A 25,811-nucleotide genomic window follows, 5' to 3' on the forward strand; every position below is an offset into this window, starting at 1 on the left:
TCTGATTTATCAATTGATGGTAAAGGTGTGCATAACAGCAAAACTGAACACATTTGCACTTAACACCAGCTTCGGCAGCTCAGCTAGGCTTGCTTTTGCGCCTACTCCCATTTTGTCAGAATCCAACGGAATCTGTAGAGTTTCCTTGAAGGTAAACTTGATTTTCGTTCAAAGTTTTTATCCTAAATGCTAAATGCTAAATCCTGTTTTAAACAAACAAATCCACATACAATGTCAAAAATAGTAAGCCAAAAGAGAAAAAAAGACCCAAAGTGTATATGTGAACAGAAAACATACGCTTGATGCCAACCATTTTCCTTGAAGGTAAAGTTGAGAGATCCATATCTAGGCTTCAAGTAGCTCTCTTGCTTATACTTGTATTTTCCTGAACAATAAAAAAAATACAAGATTAAGTTCTTCAGCTACTTTGTTTGCCTCTTCAAGTTGGCTTTACACTAGAAGTCCCCATCTGTATTTTGCTTCAAAGCTTTCATGTACAACCTCTACAGCCTCTACCTAATGTTGACAACACCAACTCCATCTAACATAAACAAACTGATGGTTTATTTTATATTTTGGGCACATCCATATAAAACCATTAGAACCTGACTTGCTACCGTGTCTCATCCCTACAAACTTGCCATTGTATAACAATTCAGTCACGAAAAATGGTAAGAACCAAAAGTTTCTGCTGGGGTTCTTCTGCACTTCTCTTCTTATGCTTAGTTGGGTTCTTTTCCACTCCGGCAAAAGCAGCTTTGAAGACATACCGATTCGATGTGAGCATTTCAAAATGGCAGACTTAAATTGCATGCATTTTATATCTGGTTATTATTTATCTGTTCCAAAAATTATTTTCAGGTTCAAGTGAAGAATGTGAGCAGGTTGTGCCATTCTAAGCCAATTGTTACAGTAAATGGGATGTTCCCTGGACCTACAGTTTATGCTAGAGAAGGAGATACACTTCTTGTCAATGTTACCAACCATGCACAATACAATATGTCAATTCATTGGTAGGAAATTTATATTTGAATTCATATGATTATGCAAGCATAAAACTAAAATGAACATTTGGGTTTATTAATGTCATATTTTGATTGAATTCTGCAGGCATGGATTAAAGCAATATAGAAATGGGTGGGCAGATGGGCCTGCCTATATCACCCAATGTCCTATCAAGACAGGACATAGTTACACCTACAATATCACTATAACAGGGCAAAGGGGAACTCTATGGTGGCATGCACATATTTTCTGGCTAAGAGCCACTGTGTATGGAGCAATTGTCATCTTGCCAAAACAAGGGACTGGTTTTCCATTTCTTCAGCCATACAAGGAGGCTAATATTGTCTTAGGTGAGTTGGTGCAACTATAAGATTTGTAACTGTATACAGAATTTTTTAATACTTTATGCAGAAAATGATTGTATTGTTTCTTGTGAATGGTGTAGGAGAATGGTGGAATAACGACGTCGAAGAGGTTGTTAAACAAGGAAACAAACTGGGATTGCCACCAAATATGTCAGATGCACACACCATCAATGGGAAGCCAGGGCCTCTCTTTCCCTGTTCTGAAAAACGTAAACCACCGCCTTCTGTAGAAAAGTTCTTGCCTACAATGAGCTTATACAATGCACATGGTGATGTGCAACTAGTTATTATGAGAGCTACGTTGTATACACTCATTGTATGCCAGAACTTTTCCCATCTATGACACTAGATGTTCTGAGACCACTTTTGTTTTATGGGACTGCCATTTTGACATGAAAAATGAGACTTTGCATTCTCATCCTTTCTTGTTTTTGCTATCTCAGATACCTATGCATTGGAGGTTGAACAGGGAAAGACGTACCTGCTACGAATCATCAATGCTGCACTCAATGATGAGCTATTCTTTGCCATTGCTGGTCACAACTTGACAGTGGTAGAAATTGATGCAGTATACACCAAACCATTCACATCTCAAGCAATACTAATAGCACCAGGCCAGACCACAAATGTTCTCGTTCAAGCCAACCAAGTGCCTGGAAGATATTTCATGGCGGCTAGGCCATTCATGGACGCACCGGTTTCCATTGACAACAAAACTGCCACTGGAATCCTGCAGTACAAAGGCATCCCAAATACTGTGCAGCCAGTTCTTCCCCAACTTCCGGCACTCAATAACACAGCTTTCGCATTGAGCTTCAATGCCAAGCTAAGAAGTCTAAACACAGCACAGTTCCCGGCCAGTGTACCTCTTAAAGTTGATCGACATCTCTTTTACACGATCGGGTTGGGAATCAACCAATGCACCACTTGCCACAATGGAACACAGCTCACTGCTTCTTTAAACAATATCACATTTGTGATGCCCCAAATTGGACTGCTTCAAGCTCATTATTTCAACACCAAGGGAGTATTTACCACAGATTTCCCAGACCGCCCTCCAACACCTTTCAATTACACTGGTGCACCACTCACTGCCAACCTTGGCACTAAACTAGGCACCCGGCTTAGCAAACTTGCCTTCAATTCAACAGTTGAGTTGGTGCTACAAGACACCAATCTTCTCACAGTGGAGTCTCATCCCTTCCACCTTCATGGTTACAATTTCTTTGTTGTTGGGACCGGAGTTGGGAACTTCGACCCCAAAAAGGACCCGGCAAAGTATAACTTGGTGGATCCTCCCGAAAGAAACACAATTGGAGTTCCTACCGGTGGTTGGGTTGCCTTAAGGTTCAGGGCTGATAATCCAGGTAAACACATCAAACTAACCAAATAGCATGCTACATTATACTTCAAAGTTACTAATTAAGCAAGAATAATATCTCTTATTTTTTTAGATATTTCACTAATATTTTGAACGGTATTTGATCATCTTTAGGTGTCTGGTTCATGCACTGTCATTTGGAGCTCCATACCAGCTGGGGTTTGAAGACTGCATTCGTGGTGGAAAATGGGAAAGACTCAGATCACTCTGTCTTGCCTCCACCTACAGACCTTCCACCTTGTTAGTTCCTCGAACCGCAGTGGAGTACTTCTTGAGGAACACAAACCATTGTTTGTTTTGATCCTTTTGGCTGATAATTGCTTGCAAACAATCCTGCAAAATGCAGTAGTTGTGCATGCAAAATTCTTGTTTAAGACCCAATAAAACGGTGTAATGTGTATCAGATTCTTTTAAATGCTAATTGAAACCCTGTTTCATGCAACAAATTTCTGGGATGACATTGGCCCCAAGTTTTTAGGTCCAATCTATATGGCAAGGATGGTCTTTGTCGCCTTTCCTCTTTGCGCCCAAGTTTATCAATTTACCCTTCATTTTCTGTTTGAACAGTAACCTGAAAACACAAGTGCAATGCTTGATTCCATATGTTTTTGATGATTTATGTGTTAATGAGAACAAATATTCTACAGAAGCTATGCCATCTGCTCCAACAAAATGTGTATATATATATATAATATTTAAATAGTATCGCCGCGCGGCTAAACTTTGTTAATATATTCGAATATTTTAATAGTATAGCCGATCGGCTATACATTGTTCAAATATTCTAAAATTTTAATAGTATAGCCGCGTGGCTATACTGTTTAAATATTCGAATATATTTTAAACAGTATAGCCGCATTATAGCCGGCCGACTATACTATTAAAATATTTTAAATAGTATAGCCGCTCGGCTATAATGCATTAATATATTAGAAAATTTTTATAGTATAGCCGATCGGCTATACATTGTTTATGTATTCTAAAATTTTAATAGTATAGCCACCCGGCTATACGGTTTAAAATATATTCGAATATTTAAAAGGTGTAGCCGCGGGGCTATACTATTTAAAATTCCTTCTTATTGGAGGAATTTCTGAATAAATATATATAAGAAATCCTTAAATAGTGCGGGATTTCTCAATGATATATATAAGAAATCCATATGTCTCAAATTTCAGTCACCTATTCGACAGATTGAGTCCCGCCCAAACCCAACCCTAAAACTCCCCCAACCTTCGATTTCGAGATATCATATAAAAGTGGTGATGGCGGCCCAGCGTAAGAACCCGCAGATTGAGAATGTTGTGATGATGCTTCCCTCGGGCATTCGCTGCACCGCTTGTAGCACTGTCGTGGCCAAAGGCACCAAGTTGAATTCCCGCAAAGAAGAAGCCCTCGGCGAGGTACTTACTTGGCTTATTATTCTTCTTTAATCTTAATCTTGTTCGTGCTTTGAAGCTTTAATTGGCCAGTTCATCTCTCGTTTTGCTCTCTCTTAATTCTAGTTCTAGGGTTTGTTTATTTTTGTTGATGGTGGATGCTCTCTCTCGCTCTAGGTTTTGAGAGCTTTGGTGTTTTCTAATTCGTCAGGTTTAAATTTCATGTTGCATCATTATTTGCAGGAGTTTTGGGAGGTTTGGAAGGATCATACATTCAGATTTTGCTTCAATTGTACCCAATACTCCGCTGAGATCGTCATAAGGACAGACCCACAATATTCACACCTTGCTGTTGAGGCTGGTGCTTCGAAATTTTATCGTTATATCCCTTGGCTTCCCCCTATGGTTGAGGAGGTAAAAGAAAGGAACTAAAGATTCTGCCTACATACATACAGCTATATACATATATATATGCATGCATGCTTCATAGCTTTCTGTTTTTATATTGCCTTTTACTGTTATCACAATTACTCAATCCAAACTTGCTTTGCAGAAAGAGAAGTTGGTTCCTTACACCAAACTGGCAAGAGAAAAGAGAGGAGGTCTTAGTTAACAGGGTATATGCCTCTGTACTTGTTATCAGGTTTTCAGATTCCCTAATCACATTGCTGCTGCTGCTGCTTAAATAATGACTCAAATCATATATGCTTATTTCCATTTCAGATACAACAAATTATAGATAAGCATATTCAGATAAGGAAGATTGAAGAAGTGGGAGATGCCATGAAACCTTTGGATTTCAAAAGAGAGATTTAGCAGTTTTCCGTCAAGGTAGATTCCTTATTATTTGTAATCAGATTCATAGCCGATCGATGTGATAATGCATATATTTTGCTAAGCTTGGGCACGTGACTGATCATTTAGGGCGAAATGAAGTGTGGACTTTCCTAAACAAAAATATACACAAGTTGGTCCTGCATTCCATGCTTCCCTCCAAAAACGGATTGCTAATTTAGCTAGCTTTCATTGTCATTGGTTTATTTGATATCCCTGTGTACATTAACGTGTTTCTTAACTTAAAAGTTTTTGAGATGTACGCAGGTTCATGAAATATTTCGACTGTTGTGTTGATAGGATGGAGGGCGCTGCTAAGACATATGTGTACTTTTTTAGATGTGTGGTTTAGTAATGCAATATCTCCTACTCCTACATTCCATTGTTTATGTTTGTTTAGGTATTCCGATTCAAACACCTTACAATTGACTAAAAACTAATGTATAATGATTAATGATGTACTTACCATTGATCACTTCCCCCCCTCCCACACATCAGTTCTACAATTTGGATATCTCATTGGTTCATTCATATCTTATAGTTGGTTACTTTGGTTTTCAATACTTACGATCTACTCTTGTATACCCTTTGGTGCTTTATGGCTCTTTCTAATCTTGTTTGCTTAAGCTCTCTGCCTGCCTGGTGATTATTTTTCACATAAAATGAAATCTTTGTCGTGCACCAACTGTGATTACATACATGGGATGATGGAATGGAATGGAAATGCATGTCCGTATTGGGCGAATCCATTATAAAAGCTTTTGTCCTCGGTATGCAGTATGACAACCAGATATTGAATAAACAATTGGTCCCAAAGCTTAGAAGCAAGGTTCTTCTTCTTTTGCTTACTATATTATTAAGGATTTTAAAATTTTAAATTGACAAATGAAAGTTTTACATCCGTCGTGTAAAAATGGCACCTCTCTAGGAAAAAACCTTTTGCTTGTTATGTCCATCTTTCACTAGGTTATGTGGGAGCCATTGTTTATTTATTTATTTTATCAATCGGAGAGGGAGGATTTGAATTTGAGACATCCTCCAACATTGGGAAGAAACATACCACTATATCAAGGGCTAGTTGGTATGTGGTAGCCAACTTTTATAGTGGATTTCACTTGTGTTCTGAATGCTCCCAAAACAGCTTATTGTCTATGTTCAAATGATGGTAAAGAACATTGTCAAACCAGTTCACATTTAAATTTAAAGCTTTCAAATTTTGACCAATTACTTTAATTTTCCAAAAATTGACAGGAGAGTGCGATCTTGGGAACTATTCTGACATATTTTTAGCTTCGCATACCTCTCTCTTGCTAGCTTAAACCCTCGTTTCTCTAAACAATAATAAATAAAAAATACAAGATTAGGATCTTCAGCTACTCTGCTTCTCTCATTTCTCTAAACAACAACAAAAAATAAATCAGAATTTTGCTTCCAAGCTTTCAAATGAAACCTCTACAACATTGTCAAATAGTCTAGATTAAAACTATTGAGATCACGGTAAAGAACTTGTCAATTAGAAGGTTTCACTTTCCTCGTAACATCTCTAAGTAGTTTGAAGCCTTTTATGATCCTAAAGCTAACTTTGTAGTTTGAAGCTCCCTAATCAAATAGATCTGCCAAACATGACATAATGATCAAAGAGTTCAAAACATAACCACCTGAAACTGCAGCATTCCCAGCTGAAACTGCAGAACTGGCTGCATCTTTTGTTTAAATCTTGAGAAAGCCAGTTCCTTTTGGTCGCCTGCCACAACATAATAGCACAATAAAGATGTAGGAATCATCTGAAGAGGACTGGGAAAAAAGATTGCACTTCCCCAAAGGTAGAAAAACTTTGTTTGACATCTTCATTATTGATATCAAAAGGAAGATTGCGTTTGAAAATTGTTCTGTGCAAATCATCTTCTTCGTCTTGTCTGTTCAAGATTTGGTGCCATGCTTTTGCTTAGCTTTTCAGGCTTAGTAACATCTGATGCTTTTGCAGTCTCGAAAGATGATTTACTGGGCTCCTCAGAAGATTAAAAAATAGACAGCTCCTTGTCCGTTCGGAGCTGTGCGAGATCATCATCATGAGAAGTTCTGTGGCATACGCGATCAAGTTGTTTAGAACTTTTCTTGCAATGTCTACTTCCTCTTCAAAATTTATTTCAGTGGGGATGTCTTTCTTCTCTATGGTATTAGAGTCATCAGGACTGCTGTCAATTCCAACATGGTGCTCGGACTTTTTACCGAAATTCCCAGCATCGCCCTCTAAATCTTTACTGCTACTATCATTCACTTCCATCCTTTTGTCCTGTAAAAATCGGAGCTTTTGTATCATTTGATGTAGATACAATCATCAATAACAGCATTACAGTAAGACAAAAGTTTGCTAAATGAGAATAGAGTTACAGTAATGCCACAAGTACCATCTTCTGAAGCAAGAAGAGCATTTTTTACAGTAATGCCACAACTACCATGTATCTGCTTTGAAAGAGCCCAGTCAACAGCTTCAATGCAGAAAAAAGAGCAATGGTTCCACCATGAATATCATCCATTTGTTCGCCTTGCTTTTCAACCATCACTGCCATGTCCAGGAAAACTTGATGGAGTTGTGTCAAGCTTCTCTGCAAGTCCTTCAAGGGCCTCATGCCTTTCCTGATCCTAACCAAAACCACGTACATTGTGGCCAATCTCCTTTTATTCAATTCGATTTGGAAAAAGACAAAAAAGAAACATAATAATAAAGTACCAAAACTGCTCAGGCCAATCAAATTTTCTTTCAAATTAAAACAAAATAAGAAAAAGACAAAAAGAGTTTCCATGTTTCATATGGAATTCTATTTCCTTACGCAAAAAGGAAACTAAAGAAACCCTAAACCGGACACTCCCTATAAATACAATTCAGATTACGCACAAACAACGTCACTTGATTTCTCTTTCTCTTCTCTTCTTAATTAGCAGCACCAAGCAAGCTTCTCTTCTTAATTAGCAGCACCAAGCAAGCAAGCAATGGCACATCATCAGAATGTGCCGTTAGGTTTCCGTTTCCACCCCACTGATAAAGAGATTGTGGGTTCCTTTCTCCACACCTTGTTGGTCGACAGAAGTCCTTTGATGCCGCCGTACAGCAACTTCATCCGTGCCTGCAATCTCTTCGGCAACAAGTTAGAGCCTTCGGAGATTTGGAACAAGTACGGAGGGCCTCAACTTGTTGATCAAGACTTATATTTCCTTTCCGGGCTTAAGAAGTTAACCCCGAAGCGCATGGATCGTAGCGTTGGCCACGGCGGTACCTGGAGTGAAACTGAATCCTTCAAACTCATTGAGGACGACAATGGAAACCCGAACCCCATTGGCCGAAAACGAAAATTCCGCTATGAGAATAAAGGGTCCGAGGAGCACACATGGTGGTTACTGGATGAATATAGTCTTTTTGTTGGTCCCAAGAATGACTACAATGATCGTAGTTACGATTTCGATTTCGTGATTTGCCGGATGAGGAAGAACGATAGGGCCTCGAGTAAGGAAATAAATCTAAAGCGTTCATCACAAGATCAAGTACAAAAGAAGAGGAGCACAAACAAAAAGATGAAAAAAGATCATGAAATGGGATCACCGGCAGAATCATCATCGCATGTAGAACAAGCCTGCTCTTCTAGTCTAACTGGTGGTGAACTTGTGGTCTCTTATGATGATGTTGATCCGATTGATCTGACATTCTTCGAGGACAATCCTGTCTTCAACATTGAACAAATACTTGGTGAAACCAAAGTAGAGGATGCTTGCAGCCCAAGTAACTCTGAGAATGTCGACAGCAGCTACTTAAACTGGACAGAATCATATATGAAGGAGCTCATGGCTTGTATCTAAGATACTAATTCTACAAGTGATAGCTGTAGATGAATATATTTGTACCACGATTTTGATCGGCTTTAGTTTCTCTTCTTAGTAGATACAAAGTTTCTTTAATTGTGTGTTTTTTTTTTTTTAAATAATAGATAAAAGTACTGAATCTATTTGTCCATTTACTCTAAATTGGTTAATTTGATAAAAAATTGGAGCTGCTCTCTTGAATTCTCCTTGCTAATTTTTTGTATGTTTAGATTTTCCTTTTAGTTTGCTCAAAAGAAAAGGGTATGCCGACAAAGAATTAGCAACGCAGCACCATCTTCCATTCTCATAAATTAATTCCTCTGCATAAATACACCAGATGAAATGAAATGCGATATACAATAAGCATCATTTTGAAGTTATGAAGGGATAAGGCTTAACCCCGAAAATCTAAACTTAAAAGCAAGAAACCAAACTGAACCAGCCAAACCAAGTCTGTCAAAATCTATCTTAAAACCCTTTTTTTTCTTTTTTTTTTTCAAGATAGATTAAACATTACTAGGAGAAATCTCTACGAGTAATAAAAGCCTAAGTTTGAGGTCAGGTGGAATTGAACAAATCAATAGTTTTTCAACCAAAATGCCAGACAGTAAATTTCATGCTTACAAATATTGCAAAAGTTAAACAATGTGCAAAATTTATAGCAACTGCTTTTACTCCTCTCTTGTGAGACTTATCATGCAATTTCACAAAGTCAACATAAAATTACTAAGCTTTCTGGAACCTTGCTTTTCACCATCAGTTTGGACGGAGCTCCGTTGCGAGTACTTGGATCTATATTGTTCAATCAGCGTGTCGAGTTTATCTGTAACATCCCGCCCTAATGGGTCCTTATTCTTCTTTGGCCTCTTTCTCCTCGTCACATTCTCTCCCCCCCTCTACCTCTTTCTGCTCCTGCAGCTTCCTCTTATTAGGTTGCACATTTGTCTTTCTCAAAGGTTTTGATTTTTGCGCATCAATGGCCACGGTTTCTCCTTCGGATGATCTTCCACCACCAGCCTTCCTGCCATTCGAGTTTTTGGACTACTTGCTTGGATGAGTATCTGGTCTATTTGAGCCTTCATTTTGATGCACGTTTTCCCGATTACGATGAGCTGCATGCTGCTGTGCTTGTATCTTAGCATTTCGTATATTCAATTTTTTAACATTCTCAAGTGCAAACTCCACAATTGGGCGATGCTCAGGACCAAAATTTCTGCAAGTTACATCACCTTAAATTAGAATACAATGGAGTTAATGCATTTGAATATATATATATATATATTTCCAACATAATAAGACTGAAATTGAGACTGCAGTTTAGAGATACTAATAATCAGCGTCATGTGTCAATATGGATATTACACTTCTGAGGAATTAAGTTACCAGGATTGTTGTTCAAAACTCTCAAGGCCACAAGTGCATTCAGATGCTCTGTAAACTCAACGAAAGCAGCTCCACGCGAGAAATTCTTTGCAACAAGCTTTCCTTTCTTCACATCCTCCAAGAACTTTATCTGCATGAACAATATCAATTACAAATAAGAGAAAGTTCCATACAAATATACCCAAAAAAAGCCTCAAATAGAGACTAACCCTGTTGGATCGCAGGTTTTTGTTTTGTAGCTCGTGAGGTTGCAGCATCAATACAAAGTTGTTTTAGCTCTTTTGCAGTCATGGACTTTACTTACAATTGAACATAACCAAAACCACGTACGGTGCTCAGTTGACCCTGTAAACATTGCAATGAGACGGATTAGAAACAGTCTGACCTAAGCATGTTAAATCCACAAACCCACATTTACAGATAGCGAAGAAAAGGAAATGAAAAGCATATGACACGTGGAACATCATATGAAACAAGTTATTAATCAAGTCTTCTCAATGTGTTTGATCTCTTCCATATTTCCTCCTAGTAAATAGTTTATAAGGCAGACACACTTTACTAATAACTTCCCATCGCTTCCTTCCCTTGTTTCATGTTCTTTTTGCTTTAGCAATGGGAGGACTGCTAGTTGAAGGCATTGTTGTGGTGATTCAAGACAGCAATGGTGATTGGATTCTGGGGTTTGCTACTACTTGGGGGGTTGGGCAAGTAATCAAAGTTCACCCCTCAGGGCCTTATTCATTGGCCATTGTGCAGCTGATGTGGCTTCGAATTCGATACAATAGCAGGCAGATAAGTGCCAGTCCCTAACCAATCTCATTATGGATGCAGAAAAACATATCCAAAAATTACCGGAACTCCTTTTATTCAATTTAGTTTCTTTACAAAAATAAAATTTTAAAAAGAAGAAACATAATAAAGTACCAAAACTGCTCAAGCCAGTATGATTTTCACATTTTCGAGTTATACTAGATTTATCAACCACAGAAGAAAAAAAGAGAACAAATAAAATTATTATAAATTTTTAAAAAAAATCTCTGAAACCGTAAAAATTTGAACTAAAATCTAATTAGAGCTCCATTTTTGCAAAATTTTGGCTTACCCTTCTTGGTAACCAGCACCCCCTATTTGGTCAGACGTCGCTGAATGTCTCCTCCAGCTGAGGTTTAAAAGAAAAACAAACAATGAAACAGAGCCTTCATTACTAAAGCAGTACAGAAAATTTCAACTTAAAGAACAAATAATAGAACAGCAATCATATAAACAGATTGTAATGCAACTATTCAACTAAGCTGAGTGATTCTATTTCAGCATAGAAACGAAAGACAGGGGCAGAACTGGGGTGTGAGAAAGAGAGAGTACCTGAGAGTTGGTGAAAGAGTAGGGCAAGTTGGAGACGGAGACAGTGGAGGCAGAGTGCTCGCTTTCGCTTCTCCTTTTGTCACCATCTCCCCATCCGTGTTTCGTTTAGCGAGAAAGTGAGCGAAAGGAAAGCTATAGAATATTTGAATATGCTCTCCCCCCCCCCATCCGGGCCTTAGCTTGGTGGGCCTGCCGTACAAAAAAGGAAGAAAACATAGGGCCCGCTCATGCTTAGAGCGTCTCCCTTCAAGATGTCAAATGCAAAATGCTAAAGTTTAAAAAGAGGTAATGATAATTGGGTCCTTGATTAAAAAAATATTAAAATAATATTTGACATCAAGCTTTTTGATATGTTATTTTTGACATACTACAGCCTTCAAATCTATGTAGGATTTGACTACTCGGTTGGAGAACCTTTAACCCTCAATTTTTGTCATTTCATGTCCATTTGGAAATTTGACATATTGGTTGGAGATGCGCTAGAAACTGACCTTATTGAAGTGTGAGGGAATGGGTGGCTCCGTATTTTCGCTCTCGACGTAGGAGTCAGAGGTGCTGTGGCAACAACGATGAGAGGAAGTAGAACACGCGGGCAGCAATGGGAGGAAGATGAACATGTTCATAGATTTTGGGTTTTTAAATTTTTAGTTTTTATCCTTTTTTGTTAAGTTAAATTTTAAAACTAAAATAAAAAATATATTTTAAAGTAAATTTTTCTCAACTCTTGGATTAAATTCAAGGGTAGGTGACTATAAGTCTCTTGGACCGCTGTAGTCCAAGAGAACAGGACTAGTTATTACTAACACATAAGAAATAAAAAAAAAGTTATGTTAATTGCACGTTAAAATTCGTAATCAAAACTCTCAAAATAAAAAATGGGATCAACTTTTTGGCTTCTCCATTATTGCTAAGTAAACATGTGACTCATTTTTCAGTTACCGCCATCCTCCAACTGCGCAAACGATCCAATTTCGTCATTTCGCCCAATTCCGTTAAACATCCGAATGACCTGAGGCCGAGAATGACTTGACCTGGCCCATCAGGCAAAGTTTGCCCAAGCCCTAAATCAGAAGGACTCGGTCCAGCCCAAACAACTAGAGCAAAGGAAAAGAAAGAAGGTGTTTAGTGCGAACCGAACGGCGTCGTAGAAAGCCGCATCAACAGGGGGGTAGGGTTTAAGCGAGAGTCTGCATCTCTGCATCATCGACCTGTGATTCATTCAACTCATTGCTTCTTTACACTGCTACTCTATCCCCCGAAACAAGAAATGGCTTCCTTCTGCAGATCAGCTCTAATGGCCGGCTCGAGATCCATAGCTCGCTCAAGAACCCTCAGCCAGAGCTCCCTAAGCTCCCTAAACCCTGCAGCCATGTCGTCTCCATTTGCTTCGGCCACCAGAACCATCCCTTGCGCTACAAGGTACAATCTTCTCAAAACTCTTCAACTCAGCCGTTTTTGACAATTTCAATCGCTTCGGAAACCCATTTTTGGTCTCCCATTTTCCCTCAAGAAAGATATGAATACAAGCAAAATAACTGAAATTGGTGTCAGTGCAATTTGTATAGGTTTGTTTCGGTATTGGGAAGCATGGAGTCAATGATGCCACTTCACAGTGCCATTGCTTCTGCTCGGCTCAAATCCAACATTGCCGTCGATTCCACCTGCTGGAGCTGCCTTTCTCAAGGTAACCCACCTACTCTCTTTTCCTCTTTTCAATTATGTTTGTCTTGTGGAACTGTTTCCTTTTTCTGTTTCATTAGGGGGCTATTTTGTTTTGTTATTTGGACCTATAACTATATTGGTAATGGGAAGTAGGGAGTGTTTTGTAGTTCTTTTTTTATTTCTTTTGATTGTTGTGTGAAGTAGATTTAGGATTTATTGGTTTTTGGAATAGTTGAGTAAATAAAGAAGAAATAATTCTCAACAAAGCTGTCTCCTTTCTCCAGTTACATAAATTTTAGCCCTCTTTTCTCTTTAGTTTTGAGAACCAAAACTTGGGTCAGTGTCAAAGTTCGATGTTAATTCAAGTTTCCAGTGCACAGATGTGGTTAATGCAGTCTGTTCATTAATGGATAGCTCTTAAGGTAGTCATTTCTTGTCTAGTGGCGCACTGATTACCTCTTGTTTCTGCATTGGGTGTCTTCTGACTCATTTTTCTGCATCGTGGTATAGGTCTTGCATCACCGTTGTGACAAGGCCCGCTGGCTATGTGAGGTAATCGGTGCATAGGTTTTCCCTTCTGTGTCACTTTCTCAACAGAAAAAGAATCTTCCCTGTCTTGAACTTTTGGACTCTGTATTGCGTAGCTTATGTCAACTTGGTTAATTCAGCTACTTAGTTGCTGCCGTTAAACTTCCGTTAGATGTTCAGTGGTACTTTTGAGGATATTCTGCTTTTTTATATTTCAAATTACATGGAATGTGCACAGAAATTGCAGTTTGATAAAAATGATCCACTTGGATGCATTAATTTTTTCTTTGCAACTTTCTGTGTCGTCAATATATTTTCTTTTAATGGTTCATAGTTGCATATATTGTGTATATTCTTTAATGTGAATGTGAAACAACTAGATTACTGTTAGGCTTGGTTTATTTGATAATTGATACTTTGAGATGGAAAAATGGCATATTTGATCATACTACTATATATGGCTATTAAGAAGAAAAATAGAAAAATGTGCTAGGCTGGTTGTTGGTCAGGGGGAAGGGAGAAATTTAAGTATATTTTAGGTCACAGCATTATTCAGCTAGACCTGTTTGTGTTCATTTCTTTCTCATTACCAAATTCTCTTACCTCTGCCAGCAGAAGGTATGAAAATATGGGATATTCTATTTGATGAGGACGTGTCCTACATCACTATGGCAAGGTTGTATACACTTGATCTTCTTGTTTCCATCTAGGTAGATAGAGGAAAATAAGAATACAAGCTGGACATCTTCAAATTAAAATCTTCTCATTGTTCTCAAAACATCTATAGGATGTAGGCTAGTGCAAGTCTGGTTCCATGAAAGAACCACTGACTTTGTTGATTTGCTGCTGATCTGAAATATGATGCAGTTTGTTGTCATCATTCCCCTTTGAATTGATGTATTAATCTTAGGCTCTTCCGTGCCACATCCTTCATCAATATATTTTATCCTACTCACAGTAAACAAATTTTTTTTTTTTCTCTTTATCGGTAAAATTTCTTCATCCGCTGATCTCTTCCTATTTTCTTCATTGGACTTTCTAGAAGCTGCAGTTCCTCGGTGAAAAAGACTCCAGGCTCGGGTCATTTCAAGTTTTTGAACCAAATTGGCTTGCATATTGGTTACTCCATCCTCTGCCTTTTTTCGTTTTCCTTTGCTTTCTGGCAATTGCATTGTGTGAGATACACTTGATGTTCCAAAATAATAGTTTTCACTTTGTCTTAAATATTACATGTACGTTTCTAAGGTATGCGTCTGAGGACAATTTTTGTGTTTTCTTGTCCTGAATACACATGCGTTCGCTTATAGAGATTGTGTCAATAAGTGACCTCAGACTGATTGAGTGAAGCTAAACTTGGTTTTGCCTATCCTTCAATGTAGGACTTAGGGTTTGTTAAATCAAGAATTTAAAAACAAATAGAAAAGACTTGTGTGCAATCAAATGGCCAAAGCATTTACAAACTTGTGTTGTGTGGAGAATATAGCTGGGTTGGAGTTCCTGCAAATGTTCATGAGATTCCCTCGGTCGGCTCTTCGTGGGTTTCAAAATGACCAATGGCTGATAGAGAAATTTGAGATAGTTCCCTAGGGAGCACCCTGATGGGTGGTGCTAAGTTGAAGCCATAGTTGGTGACTCTTGTATTCTATAATATAGATAGGAAAAGTTGAGATAGGTTGGGTGATTAGGCCTGACATGGCTTGAAGGGTGGGGGCACTATTCAATTGCCATCCTCCTAGTTCAACCGGGCATATCTCATTTTATGTTAGAAAGGAAACTATACCTGTCAAGGTGATGGATAAATTGTTCGACTGTCCATTTGGAATGCAGAAAATTTGCTTAGTTACCATAATCTTGCAGGTATTATTGCATAGTCTGATCACCTGTGAAGTTTATATGTTTTAATACTCTGCAATAAGACCTATTAATGGGTTAAAGCACCTCCACTAAACTACTCAAACATGAGAACCTCAAATGTTTGATACTTTAATTGTGTGATTTTTTCCGTATGCTTCTTTAGTAAATGATGATTTCTGTTTAATAAGAATTTAGCCTTGGCTAATTATAAATTATTCTTGGGTAGGGCTTCTCGATTCAAGCTGAACATGAACCGAATTTAACCAAGCAACCTGGCCTCGGTTCGATCGAGTTGAACTGTACTGCGCTCCTCCTTATGTGCCAATGGCATATAAATTGCTATTTCTTAAAGGATTTCTGTGATCAATTTTGGTTTTTACTTCAACTGTTAAGACATTTGTGATGGGTGATGGCACATGATGTAACGATTTCCGTGAAAACCTCTCGCATCATTGTAATTCCATTGTTTCGGTTGATTAAGATAACATCCATCTAGTGTGACTAGCAAGTTTCTATCAAGTTCATAAGATTCATGAGAATTTGACCCAAATGTTCTCCTCTTCAGATGAAGATGTTAATGCCATATCTTTAAAATACATAGATAAATGGTTACTTGTTGAAATTTGGAGATGCGATGTTCAATTCCTGAGATTGATTTTCAATTAAGGGTATGTTTGAGATTGTTTCTGAAATGACAAAAAAGAACGCTTACTAAGTAGTGCCAAACGAGTCCTAAGTGATCACATACACATTCTAGTAGTGCTAATAGTGACGAGTGCCAAGTGAAAGTTATGAATGAAAGCATATAAGAGCACATGCTACAAAGACACATGTCATGTGAGGACTTATCAACCGAACAAACCTATGGTGATGGGTGAGTCTATAAATGGTCCTCGCTATCATCATATCTGAGGAGGACATGTAGTTTTAATTTTGGGAATTAAAAACATGTAGTTTGATTTTAAAAAAAATAATAAGAACAATTCGTATATTTAACAAACAGAATTTGACCTTTTCGTCACATGATGAACACATGGAGAGACAAATTTGGCATTTTTGAGCGTGTTAGAGATTTAGATCCAAAGAGAACTTCCGCGGTCAGAATGGGAATTCCAATTTGGTGATTTCATCCTTATACACGTTTATTATGTAACAAGAACATTTGAAGGTGCAAATTGAAGAAAGACCTACTCAACTCTAAAGGGTCGATTTCACCGTCCACTGTGTATTACGTAATAGAACGTTGATTTTCTGCCTAATCTTTGACGATTAAACTCTTTTTGTTCGTTTATTACCAAAAAGAGTTTAATCATCAGAGATTAGGCAGAAAATCCACCAAAAGGCTTGGTCAGCAGCAGTGAATATTGTCTGTATTATCTATACATATAAAGCAAAAGGCAGAGAAATGTTGTATTTTTCCTATATTTACAGCTCCACTCTGTTTTTAAATGTCAACGTCCTTGTTGGTCCCCGCCATTAACGTTAATACTAGCCAAGCTCAATCGTTTGGTAAAACTTGCCTTCATACTAATACACGGCTACAACTCATCCTTAAAGCTTGCAACTTGCAAGCAAAAGATGTCGAAATCTAAGTAGTTTTATTAAGATCCTCCTCCATTAGATTCTCACGGCCGAAAATGCTAGGACGTCCCTTTCATTTCATAACCCTGGCCCACCTGCATGCTCTCTCTTTCTCTCTCTCCTTCTAGGATAAGATTTCATCTGATCATCTGAGGAATATCATAATCAGATACAGAGTGGCCCCCACTTCTTATAAATTTAAAGTCCGAAATTAAGAGAAACCCGGTTGTTCTTTCTGAATTTGAGGACTTGGGTTGGTCATGTTTCTTGCTAAAGCAATTGCAAATCAATCACAACCCAGTTCTGTTTCTCATAGCCAGAACTTGGGTAGCTCTCCATTTTCTGATTCGATAGCTTGTAATTTGCTTTTTCTGGCCACAAATTTCCTGTGGTGAATCAAAAGCTTTATTTATTTTTCTATTGGACCATTGGAGCCTGTGAGATGTTTGTGATGTGGTGAGTTTTACGTTACTAAGTTAGTGTTGGTGATTAAACGCGCACACACAGTTTGTCTGCTTGTTAAATGTCGTGGGAAATATGTCGTTTATCGCCGGTCATTTTGTTGGGGTCTGTGAGGTCTATTAATTTCTTCTTCAGTCAGTTACGAATTATGATGATAACCAGTTTTGCAGTTTGCAGAGTCAGCAGTTGGGTTGAATGCTTGTATTGAATTCTATACTAATTCAACAATTTGGAGTAGAAGAATACCCTTTAGCTTTGTTGCTCTGCTGCTACCATATCGTAAGTTTCTAGTTCAATCCTTTGGCTTTGTCTCTCTAATCTTCCATCTCTATTTTTTGTATATTGTTTTTTGGTTTGGTGTGATTTTAAAACTAACCCTGATGTTGGGCTTCAGCCATTAATCTTTGGGTTTCAAATTTCGAGACTTCTGGTTTTTGGATTTTCTCCAAAAAAAAATTTCCATCTTATCCCTTATTTTATCTCTTTGTTTTGCTTTGCTTTGGTGTTTCTTGGGCCTTCAGCTCGAGAAAAACTTAGTTGCAACGAGATAGCACTGCTATTCCAGACCAATAATGCTATGCCACGTGGAAATATTATCATGCATGTCATAGCGTTGTTGGCCAGGGTTGCTATCCACGATTCATGGAAGAATCCTGCTTCTCAGGTTCAGCCATTAATAGCTTTTTGTTTCTCACTTGAGTTCTTACAGAAAAACTTGCATCTATGGTTTTCTGCTCAGGTTCAGCAAATTAATAGCTTTCTATTTCTCACTTGAGTTCTTACAGAAAAACTTGCATATGTGATTTGTTCTCTGTTTCTCACTTGAGTTTATCTTCCTGTCTTACTATTTTTATTTTCTTCTGATAATGGTTTTGTCTCTATGAATATGAACTGGGTTCTCCTTTGTCTTAGTTGGTTTTGTTCTTATCTTCTCTTACAAATAGAAAGTTCTTTCACTTTAAATAAATTCCTCTTTTCACTGATATGGATGTAGGTTCTTTAAGCTCATAGGATTTCCATTTGTATGGACTCTCTTTATTCATCAACTGAATTGAGGTGGAAGGATTTAATTGAGGAAAAGTGAAGCATTGAGGATCATGGGTAATTTTTATGAGGCATCAAATGGCCATGGGCCAACTGATAATGGCCAAATGGTTGTGAGGCAATCCAACTACCAACCCTGCATCCAGGTATCACTACCCTGGCTTGATGTAAGAGTCTTTTATGTTAGAATTAGCAAATGCGAGATCGATGATTCTGCTCCAGAATTCCTCTCAGTAAATCATATTCCGTTGGATCCTGATACCCTTCTTGAAGCCAATGGTGTTAGAACTAGCATCAATTCAGATGGGGCAACAACCCTTCTTCGAAGGGACCGGTTAGATAAGAAGTCTGAAGAAGCCACATATGTGAGCACTGACAGCATAAGAATGACTGGAAGTGTAAAGTTTGAGGTTTTCGATAAAGATGTTGTTGTGCTATCTGGGGTTTTAGAACTGTGTGATAGTAATGGTTTCAATGCAGAAACAGATCACCATGGCCAGAGATGGAGCATGAATTGTGAATCTGATATAAATGCAAGCAGTGGCTTCTTTAAAGGAAAGCAATTTACCGATGCAGAATCTGCTTCACCTTTGATTGAGGTATACATCGCGGGGTCCTTCTTGGGCACTCCAATAATTTTAACAAAGACTTTGCAGCTTGGCTTTTGGAAGAAGCATGTGAGGAAAGGGTTGTTGGATTCCATACCAGAGTATGAGGCAACTGAAAACCAGAGGAACAATCCTTCTAGATTTGATTTTCAGGTACCTACTGTCCATTTGGTATTTTTTGTAGGCTTTATGTATTTTGAATTTCAGTTTGAGATGCCTTGCTCTTTGTTATATTAATGTTTCATTAGCCATGGCCGATCTGATTTCATGGTTTGTTACTGCTCAATGCTCTGCTGTTACATCAGCATAAAAAAATAAACAAAACAGACAAGTATAGCATATTGGATGCCCAGACTAGCAAATACAATCTTTTGGCCATACAGGTTCGTGTTGAGAAACTACAGATCAATAGAATAATACTCAGGTCTATCATCTTTTATGTCCTTGAGTTGCATACGGTATAGATATACGATATTCCTGTGATTTTTCATTCCGGCAAATTCTCCAATCCCGAATTCGCTCATGAAATAATAATTTAAGAAAATAGAACAGATACTGTGCTAAGGAGATGGAATGGTTCAAAGTATAGGAAATTATCACTTCTTTACTTGTCTTTTGAGGCCATATTGCATACTATGCATACCTATAGAACTAAATTCATTTCAGTTTTCGAAACCCTTCTGTGCAGCTGAGTCTTAGTTCACTTGCATTATGCTTCTGTGCAGCTGAACAAGCATTCTGCATTTCATTTTAATTTGTCTCCATTCGAACATGTCAATTTAATTTAACTTCACAGGAGTCGGAATACTCATATTACAAACCGGAAAATGGAGAAAACAACATGTACTGGGGGACAGCATATGCAGAAGGTGAAGATGGAGAGCTTTCATGGTTCAATGCTGGTGTGAGAGTGGGTGTTGGGATTGGCCTGAGCATATGTGTCGGGGTTGGCATTGGAGTCGGGTTGCTCATACGAACCTACCAAGGCACCACCCGGAACTTTAGAAGGCAGCTACTGTAATTTAAATTTCCAAATATTTTCATTTTAGCTACAATCCAATGCCAGATAAGTATTAAGTAGTTTCGCACATATCCCTCTTTGTATCAAGGTTCATGTCTTATCTGAAATAATAGGGTGATTTGTTTCAAATGTAAACATAACATAAAGGCACCAGGTTCCCAAAACCTGTTTCTGAGTTGATAAGAGTGGATTTTTGATTGAATGGAATGTGACCAAAATTTATACGTCATTCTTGTTAAATGGTTCACCAACTTGTTGGGTTTTGTTTAGAGTGCTTTTCTTGAAAAGAGAAAAAAAAGGGCGCAAGCCTCTTATGAATTGCCAGTAACAAAGATAGCCTGGAACAACTGACCAAAGAGAAGAAAAAAAAAATCATCTGGAGTTTGAAAACCTCAAACCCAAATGACATGATAGAGGAGCAAGAGCAAGCAAGCCCCAAATTTGATGGCAGATCAGTTCAGAATCACCAAGATTGGTTTCAAGTTAGTGAGCCAACAAATATAACTTGAAAACAGTTATTTATATAAATGTGTACAAGAGTGGCATCAGCGCCTCGACCGAACAAAACGAATATTTACCTAAGAGGGGTAATCTATTTTCCAGGATCCAGTTATCAATTCAAATTTTAACCACTGGTCAAAATTCAAGTAAACTGAAAAACCACAGGTGGCCAGGAAGGTAAGCTACGAGTAATAGCATCAAAAGTAGTTAAACTTCTTTTTTGTTGCAGAGGTTCTATGTTTATATACTAAGTGCAAAGTTTTGGCTCTCTAGGGCAACAGGGTAATATGCACAATGCCAGAAGAGAGCCTAAATATCCACAAGGCAAGACTATAAGGCAGCACTAATTCATCTATAAACAAAAGACAAACCCCAAGTGGTTCTAACAAAGATTCTGTGCCTGAGGGGGATGAGTCGCACGGCGGAACCAGGTGTTGAATGCCGTGACCAAGTGAGGGCAGTCCTCAACATTTCGGGTGGAGAAGCTGAGGCACTGCTGCAGCAACTCCTGTGCATCTGGCATAGGCAGTGTAGAGATGATTCTGAGGAATGTCTCTTCCAGATCCAAGTACAGTGGTTTGTTACTCGGTGTCAGAGGTGAAGCATTATTGTCTTTGCAAACAATCAGAACTGGAAGCCAATCTTTGACAAGCTTCTTTCGCACCTGAAAAATAATTATAGGTACCAGTATTAGGTTAATTGATCTGTCTGGGACACCAGTAACTTCAAAAGTAGAAATCGAAATAAGTTGGTTAATCCCCTGAACACCTAACAAACAAGGATGCGTAGTGAAATTGTGCTAATAACCAAGAAGCATCATCAAGTAAACTGGAAAACATATTTCTGAAGCGCGGTTTAGAAAGAGAAACATAACTACTACATATTTTAAGGAAATAACCACACCTAGCCAAAGAGGACAGCCAAAGAGGAAAAAGAGCATAGATCTCGCCTATACACACTTCAGTAAAAAGCAACATACAAAGTATTTTCTGCTTCAACGAAAGAGAATAAATATGAGAAAACAGACAAGTGTTCTATTATCTTTTGTTTTTGTTTGGATGGACAGGAAACAAATGGAGAAAAAAATATCCACTTTTAAAATCAAACAAGATCCAAGTCTCATTTTTTCTCCGAATCCAATTCCAGAGTTGTAAAAAGTGACCGAAACATAAGATTGCGAGACTCTTCTCTTCTCTCCATTTCTATCCACATTTAACCATCCAAATGGGAAAACTGTTCAAATTTCCTCCACCTCTCTACTCTTCTTTCCATTTTCCTCAATCCAAAATTACTATTGAAGAACCATTTACAGAAAATACTTCAATGCCATTGCCATAGCTCAGTTGTGTTCAGCATAAATCCAAACAGCCCAATAAGATTCCACACAAAAGGCCATTTTGCTAATATTTGAAGAAACCCACTTCAGAGCACATTAGCTCCCCCTTCCTGTTCTGTTCTAAATTTCTAATGTTATTCAACTGTACCAGCAATTTGAAAAATGGGTTGAAAAACATAACCAAAGAAGCTCCTATGTTGAGCAATCCCCATCAAAATTGAGCCACAAACATCAAAACTAATTGAGCAATGCACCATGTGAACCAATCAATAGCCAAAAGTAGAACAAACAAAAACCCAAGCAAGCAATTCAAGCACATGATATTCAACCACTCTAACAAGAAAACAATACAATACCTGAGCAGCAACCAAAATGGTACCAGCAGCGACCGCATTGACCAGCCTCGAAGTGCAGCGAAGCAAGACGCTAGGGAGGCTCGGGACGATATTCCTCCACGCGTCGTCCCGAAACGCCCTCTGCAAATCGGCGGTGAAAGCCGGCTGCTCGCTCCACTCCTTCACGGCGGACTCAGCGACTCGGAGCTCGATCATCCTCTCGACGAGCCACAGAAGGTGCTTGCCGTTGGTCATGGCCGTGTGAAGGTTGATCCTCTGGATGGCCTCGGTCTCGTCATGGTTGCCACGGACTCCAGGGCTCGTGTACTCCTCCATGGCCTCCTTGACGACCTTGAAGGTGGTCTGAAACGCCCGATCCATAACCCGCTCGACCAGCTCTCTGGACCCGAACTCGCGCAGCAGCTTCGCGACGAAGGCCTTGACGAACGCCATGCTCTGGTTGTGAGTCACGGCGAGGATGAGGCCGTACAGCATCTCCTCGCTCGAATCGGGAGCTCCCGAAACCCTAGCCATGAGGTCTTTGGCTTCGTCTTCGCTCAAATGAGGGATTAGGGCGAGAACTCGGGTTTCTTCGTCTTGAGTCCATGAAACCGCCTCGAGGAAGCGAAGGCAGAATTGGACGCAGTCCTCGAAGATGAGCTCGGAGGCGACAGGGAGAAGGTCGAGCGCCGCCGATACGGTGGTTATGGCGGAAGCGAGGTCGGAGGTGTAGAGGAGTTCGAGGAGGGCAATGCGGGCATCCATGGCGCCAGGGATCGGTGGGACCCTCAGGCTGATGTTGCGGACGGCGTCGTTTTGGGGGTGACGCTGCCATCGGTCGGATAAGAGGGCGGCGAAGTACTTGCAGCGGCGGAGGGCGTGGGCGTGGAGGTGGAGAACGACGTCGTCTTGGGACTGGGCGGTGGGGGAGTTAGAAAACGACGTCGCTGGGAGGTCGAGAGGGGAGGGATCGACGAAGAGGCGGAGGAGAACGTCGGCGGAGGAAGGGTCGTTGAAGGAGTGGGGAGCGGTTGGGCTGGGTTTGGGAAATGGGTTCGGGTTCGGGTGGGTGGGTCGTTTGGAGTCGGAGTCAATGATGACGGCGGCGCAAGGGCGGCTGGAGCTGCTGGCGGTAGGTGAGTTGGCGGGGTGTACGGCGCGCTGCCGCTTTTTGGAGGCACCACCGGTTACCATATTGGGATTTGGGTGATTTGACAATTGGGAACGAGCGTCTAGATTTTTCATTTTTGGGGCGAAGGAAATCAAAGGAACAGTTTCGGCTTTTCAGTTTTCTAAGCACTGCAGGCTGGACACGTGGAATTATCCCATGCGTGGTGCTTAAGGTTTGTTTTTCTTAATTGGGTAAGTTTTTCTCTCTTTTTTTCTTTTGCTAAGATTAGACAAATTTAGAATATCGTATATATTCACATGAATCCACAGATAATCTATTAGCGCATTTCTTTATTTTGTCTTGTTGAAAAAAAAAGGATATGCTAAGTTTTTTTTTTTTTTTTTTTGGGTCTGAATCACGAGGTGGTTCTGGATGGGCCCCAATTATAGGTGGCACCTTTAAGTCTTAATCACAATCCAGACTAATCCCCGCTCACACCGGGTCGGCCCATAAGGGATAAAGTACTAGCCAAAATGGTGACTCCATACGAGAGCAGAGATCGAACCCCTGATCTCTCTTAAGGAATGAGAGTGCCGAACCACTCACACCAACCACCTTGATTTATGCTAAGTTTCTTTGAAGATAATGTTAACTATTTTTTTAAGTTTCTAATGATATAATTAGCTGTAAGAAAGTTGTAACTCAAGTGATGTATTCGAGATCTTAGGTTCGATTCCCCCTCTCTCTAGTATCGCTTGTTTAAAAAGAAATATATGTATATAATTGACTTAAATTTGAGTTATTAGAGCAAAATTTATCCAAACAGAGAGCCTATCGGAGAACTTTCGGGACATTCAAATGAAACATCATCATAGGCCATAGGTGTGGCTATCATTTTCAGAAGTTGCGTACTAGTTTAACAAAGTGGATAAGGTTGAAGATCCCAGAGAAGATATCATCTTTAAAATTTATATTTAAAGTAAATTAATCATTAATAAAAGGATTAGATGGGACCACGGGCTGGATATGCACTAGCAAACACTACGAAGTAAACCAACTCCCCTGCAAAAAGGCCCATTGGATCAGATTTTTTTATTTTTCTTTTCTTTTCTTAGCTTGTGAACAAAACTCAAGGATCAAAACATGACCAGTGAAAGCACTTGCCTTCACTCAATTAATGTTAGTTAGCTATGAAGTTGCGTATTTAATGGGGACCTTAAATGCCTAAAAAAGGGGGCAACTTGCTCTACTCCTCTACTTATGTTATTCTTCTTGTTCTTTAGACTCACTTCCTCATTCTTTTTTTTGTGCCGTGCAGTAGAGGAACCAGATAGAACGTGTAAAGTTTGTGATACTAATTTGTACATGGATATATTTATATGATTGTGTTCTTTTACATTTAAGAGTCGATTGATTTTAATTATTAGTGACTTGATATTATGATTTTCTTGCCCCCAAAATGATAATTCTTAAATCCATCACTGTTGACAATGTATGAAAGAAAGAAAAAAAAAACATGTAATTTAGTTGTTAGTGATAGTTGTTTCAAATTAATCGAACCATGTCTCAGGTTTAATTTCCGTAGATGTTAAAGACAAAATATGTAAATGAGTTTGATAGCTAATTTGATAAAGATAGAAATACCAACAAAATCTAATTCAATACAATAAAGTTCATCCTCGTGAAAAGTTTTTCAATTCAGCATGTGTATACATTGTCATTTTCATAGTAATCATCCTCATATCAGTCCGTAATTAATCACGCATGTAATCAACTTTTAAACAAGTCATATCGTCGAAGTACACTAATCAAATACTCTTTAAAATTGATTGCGTTCCATGTTTGTAATTTGTTTTGAAGGATTTCTGTACGAAGTTGATGTTAGGGATGATATCTTTCTATATCAAAAGGACAGAAAAACATTAAGTAATTTTGAAGTTTGGGGACTAAAATTGATGTGTGTTTTCGCATGGTACATGAACTAATGATAAACCCGAAACAAAAAGAATACAAGACCCTATCTTGTGGACCCAAAGCTTGTATTTTGGATAAATTTCTATTCAACAGCACATGGGCCCATGTAATGGATGGGCTTAATTTGGGCGGTTGGTCTCACTGTTTCAGAACTTATGTCTTGATGAAGAAATGTATTTGAGAGTGTAAAAGTTAGGTTTTGAACCTTTTGAGTTGGAGATAATTTAAGC

General features: G+C 38.8%; 5 protein-coding genes and 1 long non-coding RNA gene across 14 annotated transcripts; 4 read left to right on the forward strand and 2 right to left on the reverse strand.

Moving 5' to 3' along the window:
• The first annotated feature begins 628 nt into the window (after nucleotides 1-628).
• On the forward strand, nucleotides 629-3,283 carry LOC110770087 (laccase-11-like). Its single transcript, XM_021974178.2, has 6 exons — nucleotides 629-779; nucleotides 862-1,013; nucleotides 1,111-1,355; nucleotides 1,451-1,579; nucleotides 1,814-2,737; nucleotides 2,866-3,283. Exons 1-6 carry the CDS (start codon nucleotides 669-671, stop codon nucleotides 2,994-2,996), a joined length of 1,692 nt encoding a protein of 563 aa, XP_021829870.1. The 5' UTR covers nucleotides 629-668; the 3' UTR covers nucleotides 2,997-3,283.
• Nucleotides 3,284-3,917: 634 nt separating this feature from the next.
• LOC110770032 (uncharacterized) lies at nucleotides 3,918-5,491 on the forward strand. 3 transcript variants are annotated; one of them, XR_002528675.2, is made up of 5 exons: nucleotides 3,918-4,154; nucleotides 4,374-4,544; nucleotides 4,684-4,747; nucleotides 4,854-4,961; nucleotides 5,232-5,491. XR_002528675.2 is itself a non-coding variant. In XM_021974111.2 (4 exons), the coding sequence occupies exons 1-3, from the start codon at nucleotides 4,017-4,019 to the stop codon at nucleotides 4,741-4,743; spliced, it is 369 nt and encodes a 122-aa protein (XP_021829803.1). In that variant the 5' UTR covers nucleotides 3,918-4,016; the 3' UTR covers nucleotides 4,744-4,747; nucleotides 4,854-5,421. The 3 variants fall into 3 exon arrangements, 1 of the variants encoding a protein (XP_021829803.1); XR_002528676.2 differs by having other exon boundaries at nucleotides 5,055-5,421; XM_021974111.2 differs by having other exon boundaries at nucleotides 4,854-5,421.
• Nucleotides 5,492-9,364: 3,873 nt separating this feature from the next.
• Nucleotides 9,365-11,668, reverse strand: LOC110770422 (uncharacterized). Its single transcript, XR_002528742.2, has 5 exons — nucleotides 11,565-11,668; nucleotides 11,305-11,361; nucleotides 10,412-10,547; nucleotides 10,203-10,332; nucleotides 9,365-10,032 (listed from the first exon to the last, which is right to left on the reverse strand). It is a non-coding gene; the product is annotated as an uncharacterized LOC110770422 (long non-coding RNA).
• Nucleotides 11,669-12,706: 1,038 nt separating this feature from the next.
• On the forward strand, nucleotides 12,707-16,109 carry LOC110770466 (envelope glycoprotein). Of its 5 annotated transcripts, none has more exons than XM_021974624.2 (4): nucleotides 12,707-12,983; nucleotides 13,130-13,248; nucleotides 13,737-13,778; nucleotides 15,835-16,109. In XM_021974624.2, the coding sequence occupies exons 1-3, from the start codon at nucleotides 12,832-12,834 to the stop codon at nucleotides 13,754-13,756; spliced, it is 291 nt and encodes a 96-aa protein (XP_021830316.1). In that variant the 5' UTR covers nucleotides 12,707-12,831; the 3' UTR covers nucleotides 13,757-13,778; nucleotides 15,835-16,109. The 5 variants fall into 5 exon arrangements, with proteins under 5 accessions (XP_021830316.1, XP_021830324.1, XP_021830299.1 ...); XM_021974632.2 differs by lacking the exon at nucleotides 15,835-16,109 and adding an exon at nucleotides 14,797-14,978; XM_021974607.2 differs by lacking the exon at nucleotides 13,737-13,778.
• Nucleotides 16,110-17,289: 1,180 nt separating this feature from the next.
• Nucleotides 17,290-20,526, forward strand: LOC110770109 (uncharacterized protein At1g01500). Of its 3 annotated transcripts, none has more exons than XM_021974198.2 (4): nucleotides 17,290-17,645; nucleotides 17,814-17,930; nucleotides 18,646-19,456; nucleotides 20,100-20,526. In XM_021974198.2, exons 3-4 carry the CDS (start codon nucleotides 18,749-18,751, stop codon nucleotides 20,322-20,324), a joined length of 933 nt encoding a protein of 310 aa, XP_021829890.1. In that variant the 5' UTR covers nucleotides 17,290-17,645; nucleotides 17,814-17,930; nucleotides 18,646-18,748; the 3' UTR covers nucleotides 20,325-20,526. The 3 variants fall into 3 exon arrangements, with proteins under 3 accessions (XP_021829890.1, XP_021829886.1, XP_021829895.1); XM_021974194.2 differs by having other exon boundaries at nucleotides 17,822-17,930; XM_021974203.2 differs by having other exon boundaries at nucleotides 17,829-17,930.
• A 299-nt stretch (nucleotides 20,527-20,825) lies between these two features.
• Nucleotides 20,826-23,773, reverse strand: LOC110770097 (BTB/POZ domain-containing protein At1g63850-like). Its single transcript, XM_021974187.2, has 2 exons — nucleotides 22,518-23,773; nucleotides 20,826-21,489 (listed from the first exon to the last, which is right to left on the reverse strand). Exons 1-2 carry the CDS (start codon nucleotides 23,739-23,741, stop codon nucleotides 21,208-21,210), a joined length of 1,506 nt encoding a protein of 501 aa, XP_021829879.1. The 5' UTR covers nucleotides 23,742-23,773; the 3' UTR covers nucleotides 20,826-21,207.
• Between the last annotated feature and the right edge of the window lie 2,038 nt (nucleotides 23,774-25,811).

This window comes from Prunus avium, chromosome 8 (assembly GCF_965620075.1).
Source record: "Prunus avium chromosome 8, drPruAviu1.hap1.1, whole genome shotgun sequence".
Lineage (NCBI taxonomy): Eukaryota > Viridiplantae > Streptophyta > Magnoliopsida > Rosales > Rosaceae > Prunus > Prunus avium.